The 17,299-nt window shown below is 45.4% G+C and overlaps 1 protein-coding gene across 2 annotated transcripts in view; it reads left to right on the forward strand.

Moving 5' to 3' along the window:
- Positions 1–15,064, forward strand: part of peak1 (pseudopodium-enriched atypical kinase 1) — a 69,705-nt gene extending 54,641 nt beyond the window's left edge. For both annotated transcript variants that reach the window (XM_084671301.1, XM_084671299.1), the window contains exons 4-6: positions 4,578–4,768; positions 8,252–9,039; positions 10,254–15,064. In XM_084671301.1, coding sequence (XP_084527427.1) covers positions 4,578–4,768; positions 8,252–9,039; positions 10,254–11,645 — 2,371 coding nt within the window. In that variant the 3' untranslated portion in view covers positions 11,646–15,064. The remainder of the gene's footprint in view (positions 1–4,577; positions 4,769–8,251; positions 9,040–10,253) is intronic.
- Positions 15,065–17,299: the final 2,235 nt, after the last annotated feature.

Below are 17,299 nucleotides of genomic sequence, written 5' to 3' on the forward strand. Positions count from 1 at the left end.
ATAATTAAGTAATGCATTTATTTACTTCATCCAAAGTGGTAGGCGGTAACAGTATGACTAAGGAGACACACACAGTACAGTTAATAGGTCAATTCCGCCGAAACATAAAAGCTAGTATGTAAACAGTCTGTCTGACCTTTACACTACCAAGCCTCTGTGGGTGTTCTACACCAATGCCATGTTATTGTTTTACAGCTGAATACTAAATCAGCATGTGAGAGTCCCTGTCATGTAAGCTTGTCTGAATGTAGACTCTTTAAAATGTCTTATAGTCCGTTCATCTGGATACACTGCAGCCATTACATCCTCAGTGGGCAACAGATCTTGAATACAGTCAAACTTGTTAGCTTACCTTGAGCATAGGATAGTAGAAAATGTAAAACCTAAAACTAAAAGACAGGACATTGGAATAACCCCACAACCCTAACCCTAACCAGCACAAGCAGGTTTCAGGATGTATAGAATGTTTGAAGGACAGTAAACAACCAACTACAGTACTGTCACTGGTGTACCATCTTCTCACTGTCTGATTGCATGTAGAACACTCTCGCTGCTCATTGTTATTCTTATTTTTATATATATTTTATTTTTTATTTAAATTGTTGTATTCTTAGATTGTTTAGTTCTTAGAAATACTTAAATGTTGTACTTACACTTAATTTAAGATTCGTATATGTTTAGTGTTTTGCAGCCCCCTGCCACAGTAAATTCTGTGTTTGTAAAACATACATGGAGAATAAACCTGATTCTGATAACTGCGCTTTATATTGATATGCTGCTTAAGACAGTGTCCTTATCTCTCTCGCCTCTCCCCAAACCACTTCCTGTCATGTTGCAAACTCTGAGCCGAGGGAGTGGTCCTGTTATCAACTTCTAAACCCAGAAACTCAGAGGAAATCAGGTTTACAGAAGGAACGCTGTTTACGCATAGTTCTATATTCCGTAGCTCCAGTCAAGCAGGGCGTGTCTCCTGTTGACCAGATGAGGTCACTGAGCTACTAGCACTGTGTGTCTTTTGTCATTGGCATATTAAGGGTTAATGTGCCTGACTGCTCTGGCTGCGAGCAATGTTATTGGTTAACAGAGAGAATGTTTGTGCAGTCATTACCTTCAACAGGTGAACTCAGCGTGAGAGAAAAAAGAGACACAGTTAGAATCCTCTGAAATGGAGAGAAAATGTTGTGGGAGGAATTGATCAGTTGAGACCGAAGCAAGCTTGTTTCTAAGAATGTGAAGGTCCTCAGCTGTGCTGTCCCACCCAGACACATGGGAGGCTGTGTGAGCAGGTACCATGGGTGAGTGTGAAGGGCTCTTCTTTCCCCTTTCCTCCTATTACTCCATCACCATACACTCTTGTATCTGTGTTATTGACTTTGGAAGGACTATACCTCGAGAGATCGTGTCTGTGAGTGTCGTAGCTTTGGTGAGTCCTCTAGGTCTGCTGAAGCATTAAGTGCAGGAACTTTAAAACTCAGGAGCGTGTTTGTTCTAGTCGCGTGAACAAGTTGGGTCCTGATATTCAGACGTGCAACCATGAAGGTATTTATTGGTTTAAGGGCCTCTTAAGGTATTTGTGTACTGTAGTTTTTCCAGCAAATCTATTCAATGTCCCATAGAATTGCATACAAATGATAGGGGCAGGGACGTCGTTAGGGCTGAAGCCCCCCTAAAATGTTCTTCAGCCCCCCCAAATCATTTGGCATTATTGGCTTAATTTTTTTTTTAATAATAATATTTAAACTATTGTTTCTCACACGGACAAGTTATTTATAACTCTAACAAATTATAATCCAATAGCCTGTCATCATACTTTACGATACAAACCCCAGGCACTAGTACCGTCTCAACGTCAACGACAGCCAGTTATAAATTATAGGCAAGGAGTTCAAAGTAAATGATGCACGGAGTGAAATTGTAAGTACAAGGAGTTACAGAATGTGGCTGTTAGCGTAGTTGTTAGCGAGTGTTACCTGCTTTAGGTTTACTTGATATGAGGCAAATGAAAGCGAATATTGTAATGGGCTATGTTAAAACTAAGCTAGCTAACTACTTAGTTAGAAACTGTCCCCAGTTTGCAAGAGTGTGAACTAGCGAATTCGAAATACAAGAAATAACTACCGACGTCTCTCTATTCTTTGCATTGATATATCTCTCTAGTATTTCAAAACAATATTATCAGTCCCTATAGAATGTTGTTATTTATAATCAGTTAATTCTAGTGAAAACTAAATGTCATAGTGTCCTCATAACGCTATTGTGCCGGTATATCATCCAATTCATTGACCAGATGGATATAAGAACATTCTTTAGGAGAGGTGGCAGCTCCACCCAGTCAGATGAGAGAGAGAAGCAGGAGATTGACAGGGCTGAAGGAGCCGGTGTGACGGAGGTTAGCGGTCTACAGGTCTAGAAGGAAATGAGTGGAGTTTTTTTTATTTTCTTCTACTGTGGTAGAAATGTATAGGCATTTGTTGTCAGGCCTAGGCTACTCCAAGGCATAGCCTAAACTAGATTATTACATGATATTTTTATGCCAAGTCATAAAATTGGCTTCTGGATTTTGATCAGTTATTTTTCAATGTTTGAACTTATCTTAAAGGTGACATGACATGAAAACTTCATTTTATGAGGTTATTTAACATTAATATGAGTTCCCCTAGCCTGCCTTTGGTCCCCCAGTGGCTAGAATTTTCAATAGTTCTAAACAAAGCCCTTGGTGTTCTTCTCCGCCTTTGACAAAATCAAGGCTTAAACGCTCTGTTTGAAAATCTCCTCCAAGTGACGTAGATACGAGAAAGGTTACCTCCCCTCTCTCTGCTTTGCCCGCCCAGATCATCTGGCCCGCCCATGAGAAACTGAGCTACCACCGTGCAAGGGCAAGTGCGATATCGTTTTTTCCTGGAGAGACATCATGGGGAGCAAACAAACAAAGCACAACAGTTGCTCAGTGCTTGGATGTACAAATGCAAGCTCAAATCTTTATTTAATTCCTTCATCCGAGCCTCTGCACAACCAATATCTCAATTTTATTTTTGCTGGAAATGCTCCGACACAACTTCCCAAAGTTTTGCATGTCTGCGCCAAACATTTCATCCAGGCATGCAGCCCTAAATCTCAGAACTTCTTAAGTGAATCACACTTAGATGAGCTTGCCAAGCACTATAGCATCAATCTGAAAAAAGAGGATAAAAAATAATAATAATTGCCGCACGCAAACATGCCACTCCCCTTGGGGCTAAGCCCCCCCTTTCTTTGAATCCTAGAAACGCCCCTGGATAGGGGTAAGTATTTTAGGCACCACACTTAATCTCAAGCCTTCTGGTTGGAAATGGCAAAATGGCCCTCATCTCCATTTGATGAGGCTGTAAATCAGCTGCTCCCCCCCTGCCTCTCGCTGGCTAGACGGCTGGAAGCTAGTTACTGTGATGTTGAAGGATGGCTCAAAGCCTGTTACAGAGAAGGGATCAACAAATGATCCCAGGAAAGAGAGTTTCTATTCTAACAGTGCCGAGTGTAAGGAGGCTTTATAATAACTTGGTGTATCATCTTAGGATGACAGTGTTATGTTATAATAATAATAATAGTAAGACTTTATTTATACAGCACATTTCATACAAGAATTGCATCTGAATGTGCTTTCCATAAAATCAATAAAAGCAATAATACAATTAGTGATAAAAGTAATACAAATAAATACAAATTAAAATGTGACTCAACAAAGTACAAGCCGCAGTCTTTGCGGTATCTCGAATCCGTCTTAGACTCGAGCTGCCTTTGCAGTTTCCAGAACATATAACATGGTGTGCTTGGTTTCTGTGGGAAGGATCCTTTTTAATGTCCCTGTGCTTCCTGAAAGGAGTCTTACCATCAACTTTGCTCTGTTTTGATGCTGTTCTTAATTTGAAGTAGCTTTTTGAGCAACAAGACTAACATTGAGTGTCTTTAAGAGTGTTCAGGAAACCACTGCATCATATTAAGTGGGAATGTACCTTCCTGTCCTTTAAATGTCCCAATCTTTGATGACTCATGCTTATGACAAAGCATGCATCATTAGCATCACAGGAAGATGACTAAGGCTGATTGTCACCATAAGCCATTAGCTCTGCAGGCATCAATTCTGAATACTGCACAGAATAATGACACCTATGTTATCTCCCCACAGCTGAGCTCCCAACATCTCCTGCCTGTCTCTATCGTCTCAATCCAGCCCTCCCACCCCCAAGTGACTCAGCTCACTGTTACAGCATGTGTTGTGACAGGCAGCTAAATCTCCACTTTGCCTTTCTAAACCCTCCAGCAGGCAGACCCTGTCTGGTCATATAACATCAACCATTTAACATGGTCCTCTGTAGCATGGTGTTCCCCACTGAAACGCTTCATGTTGTTGTCTCTTTGTAATTGTATTCTGCCCCGTGTGCCCACGTTGGGTTTGTTCACACTTTGAAAATATGAAAATTGTCTTTCTTTTTTCCCCTCAAACAAGGGTTCCTTGTCCTTAACAGCTTTTTTTAATCCATGATCCATATATTTATTTCTGCTCCTTGTCTAACCCTGCTACCTTTTCTGTGCCCTCACAGCGAGTTGCCAGGCAGCGCTAATGAAGGCACCATGCCCACAGCCACCTCCCAGCTGGCCAAGCTGCAGCTAGGCTCTGTGGGTGAGGCCTGTGCCCCGGCCAGCGATGGCAGTGCCAGCGTAGGTGACCCAGATGATGACGGCTCCCACTCACCCGCCTCCAGCTCCTGCAGCGCCACCTACAGCAACATGGGTAAGCAGAACGCCCTGACGCCCCCCCCCTCTGGTGAGGAAGAGGCTGGCTGTCAGTCCTCAGGACCTTCTCTGCTGATGAACTACAAGACAAGAAGTGGGGAGTTTGTGAACAAGTCCGAGAGGGTGTAAATCATCTGGGTAAATGGTCAGAATATTAGTAGTGTGTTAAGAGGATACATTAAAGACTACCCTGTTTTCTTTTACGTGAATGACTGGGCACATCCGTCTGTTTTGTTGCTGTACTCATTAAGGTCTAAATATATCCTTCCATAAATAATGTTTGATATTTCTATGGGATATCATGTCCCTAGTCACTGCTCCAGAGACAGAGAGCTCTGTCATGTTTTGGATCAGCACCCGCTGGCTGCCAGTGCCTAGCTACTCAGCAATGCAAAGAGGAAGTTCAGTTTCATGGCCAATAAAGTTGCGTGCAGGACTCCTTCTGGTTTGGGCTGGCTGGAAGCCACGGCCGAGCCCATTCCTGGCTATCACCAAGAGGTGCGGCACCTCAGAACCTGAGGGAGGGAAGGTGGGTGTGCAGGCTCACTGCACAGAGCAGCCAGAAGGAGGGTCACAAGCCAGATCCTTGATCATGAAGGGAAAGAGAAGACTGGTTCAGACAGTGTGTGCACACCAGAGAATGGATGAATGTGATTGAGGACTGATGAGCAGAGTGTGTGTGTGTGTGTGTGTGCGTGCGCGTGCGTGCGCGTGCGTGCGTGTGTGCGCTTGTCTATGGGCGCTTGTCTGTGGGCGTGTGAGAATGTGTAAATTGGCATTGAGCGCTGTATGTGCCCTGATTGTAATGAAAGACTCCAGGGTGACTAAGTGATGAGCACCCTGCAACCTAGTTACAAACAACAACTAATGAGAGAGAGAGACAGACAGAGAGACAGACAGAGAGACAGACAGAGAGACAGACAGAGAGACAGACAGAGAGACAGAGAGAGAGAGAGACAGAGAGAGAGAGAGAGACAGAGAGAGAGAGAGAGAGACAGAGAGAGACAGAGAGAGACAGAGAGAGACAGAGAGAGAGACAGAGAGAGAGACAGAGAGAGAGACAGAGAGACAGAGGGAGAGAGACAGAGGGAGAGAGACAGAGGGAGAGAGACAGAGGGAGAGAGACAGAGGGAGAGAGACAGAGGGAGAGAGAGAGACAGAGAGAGAGAGAGAGAGACAGAGAGAGAGACAGAGAGAGAGAGACAGAGAGAGACACAGAGAGAGACACAGAGAGAGAGACACAGAGAGAGAGACACAGAGACACAGAGAGACACAGAGAGACACAGAGAGACACAGAGAGAGAGACAGAGAGAGACAGAGAGAGAGGAGCTCTCAGTCCTCACACCCAGCTTTGTCTAATCTAGTTCTGTCAGTCATGAATGCTCACCCAGACTATTCCACATCTTAAACATCCTCAGACATGCATGTCCTCTCAAGAGCTCCCTCGTCTCCTTCCTCCCTCCCAGCTGCCTCCAGCCTCACTCACACCCTCCTCCTGACAGCAGGAGGAGCTGCCTCCAGCCTCACCCAGACAGAATCTTAGAGTAGCCAGCCGCTTGGCCAGAGTGGTGCAGTAGGATGTTAGTGAGGGCTGCTGGCACAGGGCTGCATGCTCCCTCTGCCTCTCAGATCATCCTGACACGTTAGCACGTCCAGGTAGGCTTGTCCTCCTGTCTTTCTCTCTTTCTTTCTCATGAATACTTTTCTGACGCACCTGAATATTTGATTGTGCTGTCATACCATCTCCTCTCTCTGCCTGTGCTCCGTTCTACTGAGTCGCTCGCTTTCGATGGATGCATCTACATTTCAGTGTAATGTTTATGTTCAATACTGGTCATGCAGCATTGCAGTTGTACATGATCCAATCAGAGTAGATGAATAGTCCACAAAGGGCCATGTAGTGTGATTTAAATACCTGGGTTGGGAGGAGGGACCTGCTGTGGAGAAGAAAAGAAAAAAAGGTTTCGCTTCGGGATCGTCTTTCAAATGTTTTACTTAGTTTTGGAGTGCTATCCCTTCATGTTTGTTTGGGTTGGACGTTGCTGAGAAGTAGGAGCTGTGTGCTAGTGATGTCCTGGTTTTACAATTCTGTAACATATTCATAAATTCATTTCAAGTATACCTAGTACAAGTGCTAAATTTACAGCCAATCATCGCTGGTGTTTTGCAGCTGTGATCCCTTGTGGGCTGCTGTTGACCAAGAACTCTGAACCTCAAGTCACATTACTGTGGGATAGCTGATCAGGATGACGATCTGAGATAGTTTGTCCTCAGACAAAAGTCAATGCTCAATTGATATTCACTAATAATGATGTAAAAAATGTGAAAATAAAAAAGTTAAGACGAATGCTGTAATAATGTTGATATTGAGGCTTTTAATCACTTTATAATTTAGGAATATACCTTGCTGTAAATGATGATATGATGAACCGCAGTATGTCTTCTGTGGCGTTGTAGCAGTGGCAGACTTAGCAGTTAGATCAGGAGGCAGATTGTGTTTCGCCTTTGACGATTTTAATCAGATTTTCAAGGGGGGGTGTTGACACTTGTGTGCAATCAAAGGATTTAAGGAACTCATTTAGTACAATCTGGTCAACAGCTCCTCACTGCAGACCTGCAGTGATGGCAGAGGTCTGTGATGGTCAGTCCCAGGACAGAATCTGGAATCTGCTTTTATCCATCTTAAAAAATACAGTTTATTTAGACTTTTTGCTAAACACGTTTTAAGAGGCTTTCATGTGAGGTAGACAGAGATTGTGTCAGAACAACTTTGCATAGGAATCTTGTACGGCATCGTGACCTCCCAAACCAGCAATTGATGTAATGGAATGTTCCAGTTACATGTAACCACAGCTTCAAATCATTTGTTGTATAATTGTAATTTGTCCCGAAACTGGGGCATTCTATGAGTTTGCCAACAAAACAATACTACAGTGGGTCTATGCCCTGCTCTAAGACAGACATCACAACACATTAATTCCCCAAACTTTTTGGATCGCTTCTGTTTTTATTCCAGATAGGATCTGGAGACTTTTGCCCACTTAAAAAATGAGGCCACTATTAAGTAACGCCTTCTGCTAAACTTGCTGTCCAACCTCAGTCTTTTAAGCACTCTCTCCCAGATCATGGGATTGGATGGGGCTGCAGCCAGCTGTTCTTTTCACTGTCCTGAATCCTTAAGACCTCCCCTCACATGCTACAGTATCTGACCTTACGTGCTAAAAGGCTTAGTCTTGCTCACCATAAAACATACAGTTGTTCCTTAGACTGAACACATCACAGAGAAGACAAGTAGAGGATGGAATCTTCCTAGCTTGTAACTATAGCGTTAACCAACTGTAACAGTATCTTGTAAAATAGGCTTCCTGGCTTTAATAAGATATTGAAAAAGGTTTTTGTTCACCGTTGTTTTCCCTTGAGCCAATGGCCTGGTGATGCATGTGTTGTAGATGCTGGTTTAATCGCTTCTCTCCTCTCTCAGGTCTGTCTCGAGCCAACATGATCCCCCTGAAGCAGCCCCGCAACATGAAGAGCTCCTTCGACACCCTGGCCTCGCTTGACCTGGACGGCCCCCATGACCAGCACGTCCCCCAGGCCACCCCTCCTCCACTGCCGAAGAAGTCTGTGCCCCGCTCCACCACAGAGCCCTCCAGCCTGGTCATGCCGCAGGGTGCGCTGAAGCCCAAAGCTGAAGCCAAGCCCGGGGGCAGCAACTTCAGCGTGGCCAACCCTCTCTACGACTTGGATGGTACCTGGGAAACCACCAGCCAGAGCTCCTCCCTCAGCTCTGAGCCCCGCCCCCACGACCAGGAGAGCGGCGACTCCCTGGAGAGACTAGTCACCGGCGTCAACAAGGGCCGTCCGGCCAACAGCCTCTCGTGTCTGGCGTCGGCTCCCAGCGCGACCACGGGGAGGGAGAACAGGGGCTGCCGGAGTGCTGAGTCCCTGGCTGGCAGGGCCCGCACCACGGCCAGAGGGGCAGGGGCCAGAGGGAGCAGCAGGACCCAGAGACAGGCGCTGTACAGGGGCATGGACAGCTGGGAGGAGGTGGTGGGCAGGATTCGAGGGCTGCACACAGACACTCTGCGTAAGCTGGCGGGGAAGTGTGAAGACCGTTTCATGGCGGGCCTGAAGGACCACCTGCGCTTTGGGAACGACAGCTGGTCTCTCTTCCGCCTCACCACGGGAAGGCCGTGCTGCGAGGCTGGAGACGCCGTGTACTACACAGCCTCCTATGCCAAGGACCCCCTGGTCACCTACGCCATCAAGGTATGCCTGAGACCACACCACCAACACACTCCTGCCCAGCTCATAACTACAGTTACTAGATATTGATTGTGATCGCACGAGGACTGCCTAACGTGTACTTTACACACTTAGGGTATACACTCCTATGGAATACTAAACAGAATATCTTGACATGTTTCAGTGTAATGATCAGGTGAGGCCAAGGTCTTCTCTTTAGTACGAGGGATGCTGCATGTATGAGACATGGTGTGTGTGTGTGTGTGTGTGTGTGTGTGTGTGGGTTCACCCAAGTGTTGTATTATTTACATATTCTAGAACCTTCCACGTTGCTGCGCTTCAAAGCCTTGTCTGCACATTAAGAAAGTAGACTGGCCAGACTGAGCTCCCGCTACCCCATTAAAAAGTTCCGCTCATGTTAATGTGACCTACTTGTGTGAGGTTCTCTCCTCCTGCTGCCCACCAGCTAAAGGGATTTGTTTATGACTATTTAATGATGTGCTTCTCATTCTCTGAGGGTTGTGTCTGCATTGTGTGTGTGTGTGTGTGGGTGTGTGGGTGTGTGTGTGTGGGGGGGGGGGGGTTACGTGTAAAAGAGGAGAAAGTTAGAGAATGCAAAAATGTTATGTAACAACCAAACAACACTGTTCTGTCCAAATACCATATTCGGCGTGCCGTTGTGCAGCCCATAAACACCCAATAGACAAATTGTTCTATTTCTCCTCGTTTTTCTCACGCTCAATTCTGTATCCAGCTCAGCATGAGCCTCGTGAGAGTGAGGAGGAGCTGCCATGGTAGTCCATGGTGCCTGGCTTCAAAGGGAAGAGAATTGGGAAGACAGAGAGCTGCAGAGGCTGTCACTGGGGTTTAGGAAGCAGAGAGCCAGGCTGGGCAGGGCTGTCTCTCAGTACGCTCTCATCTCCCAGATACATGCAGGATCAATGGCATCAGCAATGAAACCAGTTTGAGGGTAGAGGGTTGAGACTGAGACGAAGGTCTCCCGTGACCTCTCTAGTGGATTTACCAGCTCTTTCTGTTCTATTGAAGCTGGAGGGAACTTTAAGCATTCCTTTTTGTCTCTGCTGTTTTATGCAGAATAGCATCAGAGTGGCAACTGCACATAGAGGACTTGATGGTGATGCGCACAGTGCTCAACAGTATGGATACTGACACTTTAATTTTTCCCTCTGTCCTCTTCTCCCTTTCTCTCTCTCCTGTTTCTCCTTTGTTCCCTCCAGATCTGTCGCAGTAAAGTGAAGGAGACCCAGCAGCAGTTCTTCCACAGTCTGGCTGTGAGGCAGAGTTTGGCCCTGCACTACAACATCCAGCAGGACTGTGGACACTTCCTGGCAGACGTGCCAGCCCGCCTGCTACCCTGGGAGGAGGAAGAAGAAGAGGAGGAGGACGAGGGCGAGGAAGAAGAACAGAAAATGAAAAACAAGGAGACAAAGACTGAGAAAGTTGGTGAAAGTAACACAACGTCCTCAAACACAACCCACAACGGCCAATCAGAGGAAAGTGATGCGATGAGTCACATGGGCACGACGGGGCAGTTAAGAAGTCGAGTGGTGGTCATCACCCGCGAGGTCCCCTTCCAGACTGTTGCCGACTTTGTCCAGGAGGGCGAGGTGCGTCACGCCAGGAACCCCGACCTGTATGAGCGGCAGGTGTGTCTGCTCCTGCTGCAGCTGTGCTCCGGACTGGAACACATGAAGCCCTACCATGTGACCCACTGCGACCTGCGTCTGGAGAACCTGCTGCTGGTGCACTGTCAGCCTGGGAACCCTCCAAACCCGGCCCCGATGGAGGCCAACAACAATGCTGCCCCCTGTGGGTCTGGCCTCGCTACTGCCCCCTGTGGGTCTGGCCTCGCTACTGCCCCTTCGGCCGCCTCTGTCGCTGCCAGCTCCACCTGCCCCGCACGTCTCATTATCAGTAACTTCTCCCAGGCCAAACAGAAGACCCCCCTGGTGGTGGACCCCGGCGCCCTCCGCAACCAGTCACGTCTAGCGCCTGAGATCGTCACGGCAACGCAATACCGCAAATGCGATGAGTTCCAGACCGGCATCCTCATCTATGAGATGCTGCACCGACCCAACCCCTTCGAAGAGACGCCTGACCTGAAGGAGAGGGAGTACACCTGGGCCGACCTGCCGCCGCTGCCCGTGCGCTCGCTGTACTCCCAGGGGCTCCAGCAGCTGGCCAGCCTCCTGCTGACCGTCAACCCCTCTGAGAGGATCCAGATGGCCGAGGCCCGGGCCTGCCTGCAGTGTCTGCTCTGGGGGCCCCGTGAGGACCTGTTCCAGGTGCTCACCAACTCCCCAGCGCCAGGAGCCAACCCCAGCCAGAGGGAGTCCACACTCCAGAACTGGCTGGACCTGAAGCGGACCCTGATGATGATTAAGTTTGCAGAGCGCTCCCTAGACTCTGGGTGTGGAGTGAGCCTGGAGGACTGGCTGTGCTGCCAGTACCTGGCCTTCGCCAGCACAGACTCTCTCAGCAGGGTGGTGCACATCCTCCAGCAGACCCAGGCCCAGCCTCAGACCCAGCCTCAGAGCCAGGCCCAGCCTCAGAGCCAGGCCCAGCCTCAAACCCATACTTGTCATGTGACCCAGGCCCAGCCTCTTTGAGAACCACAATTCAGCCCTACCTAACGCCACGTCTCTCTTTAAAGAGACCCCATCTCCTGTTCTTCACTGATGCAAATGTTCAACACCAGTAAACTTTGGCCTCTTTGGCAGCATTCACTGTTCTCAGTCTAAATAATGTTCACAGTCTCCAGCAGTGTAATTCCTCTCATACTTCTCACGCACACAGGAGTATGGTCAGATCAGACACACACTGTCCTGGGGACGGAAACACTAGCCTGCATCTGCTCGGGCCAACGAGAGATGGATCTCAATGAACTTAAAAGAGCAACCATAAGGAGTAAGGTTACATAAAAAAATCTAGTGACCATGGCAACAGAGGTCACAAGCTCTAGTTGGTATCAGTGCCCTTCCACCATGTGACTAATTGGTCCCAAAAAGTTCAGTCATTCAGTAGTGGATGATGTCATGAATCTGGACAATCGTGTGTGTGTGTGTGTGTGTGTGTGTGTGTGTGTGTGTTTGGAAGCAGTTGACTTGAGGAAGGAGGGGAGCTCTGGAATGATCACTGTGAATGCCCTTGTGTGACACCCTCTTTAGAAATCATTTCTAAAAGACAGGAACTATTCTACCTGTTTAATTGTCAGAGAGCAAGAGCACTGTTTTGCACGTTAACATCTCAAGATCCAACAGTGTCAATACACAGTAATGTTCTGCTTTGACATTTTGGAAGCATCTCTGAGCAGTTAACTTTACTGATAGTTTACAATTATTATGGATAGGAAACTATCCTACAAATTCTTTCAGTTTTCAGAGAGCGTGTGCAGAGTGGAGCTTCCAACATCAGCATGAAGCATGCAGGCAGTGCCCAAACAGATGAGGGTTGACTCAGTATAAACTGGGGGAACATTTGTCCAACACACCTTGCACTCTTGCTTGGGTAGGTTGAATTAAATGCCCAAATCCACATTTCTAGAATTACGAGAAATTACAAGATTTTGGATTTTCTATCGCATTTACTGTATACATTTATAGAGTTCTATCTACAACACCAAAAGTTAATTAATCTTAACCTTAGATCACTTTTTAAGCACTGAAAACCGGAGTGGACAAAAAAATGCTTTATTTCCTCAGATAATCTGTAAGAGTTGGGTATAGCTCAGGGGTTAGAGCACTTGACTCCAGATGGCAGGTTTAGAAACCCCCCCATGTGCTGTATATCGGTTTAGATAAAAGCATCTGCTAAAAGACATTATATTTGTACCATTAGTGTCATGCAAACTTTTGTCACCAAAGATGTGCCCTCTGGTCTCTTTAAAAAAATACACAAAATTAAGTGATATAGAGATGACGGCATTTTAAATATAACAGAAGTATTCATTTAATTAACTTGTTGGATAGAGAATTATCATTCAAGTGTCCTTACTGAGCTTGTTCAAAAATCACCTTGCTGTGGTGTCCAAACCATCTGGGCTGACCACGTGGCTTCATGCCGTCAGCAGAACAGGATTTGGGCTCAGTGGCACCACGGCTCCTGCAGCCTCCCTCCGAGACCTTCTGGTATCTGGTGTTGGGGGAACACGCACTCCTTTACTCCATGTGTTGGGGGAACACGCACTACTTTTGTCTTTTTCTTTGAATTTGTGCAATTATTAAAATGTCAATAACAAAAATATATAAATGAGCTTATAACCCATAAAAATCACAGTATTTTAAACCTGTATGTTTTCTTTGTCACAATATGCAACTTTGTTTCACATATTCTCTTGTATGTATTTTGTGGCACATACTATGACTGAACTGAAGATGAGGATCATGTTTCAAATTTTAAGAACAATTTGTAGTCTGGAACTAAGACTACATCATCACAGCAGGAGGGAAGCTTGTCGTACATTTCAAAGGACTGCACAATCAAACATTTGTACTTTTAGTTTGTACTTTTTTTTTTATTGTTTGTCGTTGAAAAAGTTGGGTTGTCAATGCTCATCACTCATTCAGTGAACAGAACTCAAGAATGCTCCTAGATGAGCTTGAAACTGGAGGTGGATGACGTGACAAATTAAGAGTTAGCTGCCTGCCTTTTGGTTAAACAACTGGTTGTCGAATGGCTCATCAACCCTTGGAATGTAGCAGAATGCACCTGGACTAGGGAGGAACATGACTGTCTGGGTCTTTCCATTATTCACTCTTTAGAGCTTATATCTTTGGTCAACCACTACACTTTACTTCACTCAGATGCCCCAGATCAGTGTAACACAGTAGAACTCCCACTGCCTTAAAACCCTGCTTGAAGACCTACCGCCACCAACCCACCTGCCTATGACGTGCTGATGATGTGTTGTGATATTGACTTGGCTGTTACTGGTAGACACCCTCCCAGCTTCATCACAAGTGTCCTCCTACAGCGAGCAGACCCTCCCATGCAGCAGCTTCAGACTCATTCTAGCTGAACAAATGAGCTCACCGTGAACTCAGTCTTCCCTCCCTGGAATCAATATTGCCGATTTGATCAATGTATGCAGGTTGTTGTTTGCTAGTAAGGGAACAGTATAGAACAGAGACCATCTTGTTTTGCACACACACAATTAAATAAAGCACTTGAGTAAATGCATCGGCAACTTGAACTATCTTGTTACATTTGTTTTCATTCTGTGTAATACTGTGTTTAACAAACCATTCAAAGTCGATAGGTATGATGAGTTTTTTTTTTTTTGTATCAGACGGAAATTGGGATTAATCATCCTGTAGTTTTATTAACCTTTACAAACTGTTGTATTTCAGTAGCTTATCTTAGCAATTATTTTGTTGTTATAACCAAAGTCCATGGCAGCCACTCTATGCAGAGTTCAAGCTGCATTTCAGAAGAGCCCTGGTGGTAGTTCAGTGCAGCCAGAGGAGTGAATGAAGCCAGAGATGTGGAGATGTGTGGCTGGAAGATGGTCAGTGTACCCATGAATGGGTGTGGATGGGGACTGCACTGGTGGCCGTCCTCACCAAGACTGACATTTATGTTGGGTCTGATCTCATCTATTTTAGCCCACATTTCTTTCTGAATACAGTGCACCTCTATCTGTACGCTTTAGGGAAACTATCGTCTTTGTTATTAAAAGAAGGCTTCACTTGACTGGGGTCTAATTTACCGTGAGAAACAGTATGGAGGGGTGTCTGATCTCTGGCCTGATTAAGATTAAAATACTGTGTTATTTTCACCTCTAGGGGGGAAATGTGTTAGTGTACAGATCTATGTCCAGTTTTTCCCTCCTCTTGTAATAACAAAGAGTGAAACCACTTGGGCAGGATGAGTTCCAATAGGTGTCATTCATGGTTATTAATTACCAACAGTCTAATTTGCTGTGGTGTCATTGCATTGTGACAGATTAGCTCATTTGGCTTTCTATATATGTGTATATCTTTCATTAACCGATGGTAAAAGAACAATAAATATATGTTTTTATAAAAAATGTGTGTGTCATGATTCTGTTTGAACGTCTTCAATGCATGTCCCTCTTGTTGCAGTCCAGGGACACTGGTCTATACACACTGGGAATGATAACTGATGGGTTAGTATTGAAATATAAAGCATTTCTTGTCTTCCTCCACAGTAACATGGAAAGTGTAAATACTACGAATGTAATACTTTAAAAATATGAATTATTTTGCTTTTTTATCAATGATGAACTTTATTAATTGTAATTTCATATGAAATATAGGACAGCAGAGACCACAGTAAATTCTACTCAGCGTTGACCACAAGATGGAGACATTGTTTTACTGAATAAATATGACGCGTGAACCAGGGATAACTACTTCGTGTGATTCAGCCTCGATACCACCTATATTGGAGAGAGAAAATTGTTCTGTTGTGTGTCCACAGTCCCTGTCTCTGACATTTCACAAGAAAATTCAGAAAACATTGCGAGATCTTGACTGGGAACTGGGAAGCATGTTTAGGAACGCACCTTGTACGTCGAACGTCTTCAGGAAACCCAAGCTGAACTGGTCACGTGGATAGCCAGTTCATCATACGTGTGTGGGAGGTTGCCCTCACCTAAGACCTGGCTGCCTTTGTGTGAGCAGACTCTACAGTGCAGAATGGACATCTTTTTTAAAGGAATACAGCAAAACTCTTTAGGAGAATGTCATGGCCAGGGTACAGTACAAAGTACAGAAGTTACACCAAATAAGGGGAGTCAGGTGGCTGAACGGTGAGGGAGTCGGGCTAGTAATCAGAAGTTCGCCAGTTCGATTCCCGGCTGTGCCACATGACGTTATGTCCTTGGGCAAGGCTCTTCACCCTACTTGCTTCAGGGGGAATGTCCCTGTACTTACTGTAAGTCGCTCTGGATAAGAGCGTCTGCTAAATGCCTAAATGTAAATGTAAATAACCGCTCCTACTTCTGAATTACAGCTAGTGTGTGTGATTGTCACAGTTGGTTAATGATCCATTGGCTTTGATGTGTTTGGCTTCTCCTAAATGCTACAAACTATGTTTTTACTTTTTTAAAGGTACGCTATGTATAGGTACGCTATACACGCTATGAAACACCCCAGCCATGTATGGGGGGGGGGGGGGGGGGCACAGGCATGTCTGATTATTATTACATTATTAGCCTCATCGCCCTCCACCAACAATGACTTCATTTAATTTGCTTTGTCTTTTTAATTTACGTTTTCACATGTTGATGTGCCCGTTGCGTAAGAAAATAACGCCTTCTACACGTTCTATTGAGCGCTTCGGTGTGTTCCGGTCAAGGGTTGGAAGTTGCATTGCAGGGGTGGGACTCCTGCAGTCAGGGGGAGAGAGCTCTCATGGAAATGCTTCTGGCAGCGGTCTTAAGAAAACCCTACACAAAAGGCATTTACAAACAGCAGAATCTTTCCACGAGAATGATTTCGACACTGCATGCCAGCATACGAACCCCCCAGTGATACATTAAGACCAGAGAAGTATCACGTTTCTCGTGGATTGCAAGGCACCTGTGCCTTTGGATGGAGAGTGGCGCGTGAAGAAGGGAGAGCGGTGGAGTTTTACCCACGTCCCCGTTGCACCAAAAGAAAACTCATTCTAGGTAAGTGCTAAGATCCCAGTTTACCGTTCGCTTGGCACCAATTCACCGTCTCTTCATATTTGTTTCTGAAATATAAACTACAAACTGTTGGTCTCTGTCAGTATTTAATCAGACCCTGCGGGACTTCTCAATGTCTCTTTTCATCATCTCCGTTTCAACAATGACTAGATCAGGCAGAATAAAATGGTAATTATTTGCGACGCGTATGAAAGCATAGCCTTTTTTAATATAATAAACATTTAAGCCGACCCACCCGTGTAAATTAATCAAGTATATTCTTAAGGCTTTTTCAACCGAAACATTAATTTGAAATACATTCTTTCAAAAACCAGTTAATCGGTTGGTAGGATATGTAAATAAAGTGTCTTAGACTGTGTTGGCTTTTATGCATATTTCATGGTTTATTGTGTTTAAATTGGATTTCTGTTGTATTTTAAATTGGCCAACCATATATGACTTTCTTTTTGTCTTAAATCGTTTTCGGGATAGGCAATCGGTGTGCACAGCATTACCGTTCTGGGAGCTGTCCTTTCAGCACCACTCTCGGTCGGGAAGTCCCTGTCTTTTAAAAGTTATTGTCCTTTGGCACGAACGACCACATTTTACTTTATTGAATCGTCCCTTTTA

The sequence above is a fragment of the Hypomesus nipponensis genome, chromosome 14 (genome assembly GCF_054491055.1).
Source record: "Hypomesus nipponensis isolate SF chromosome 14, ASM5449105v1, whole genome shotgun sequence".
Classification (NCBI taxonomy): Eukaryota; Metazoa; Chordata; class Actinopteri; order Osmeriformes; family Osmeridae; genus Hypomesus; species Hypomesus nipponensis.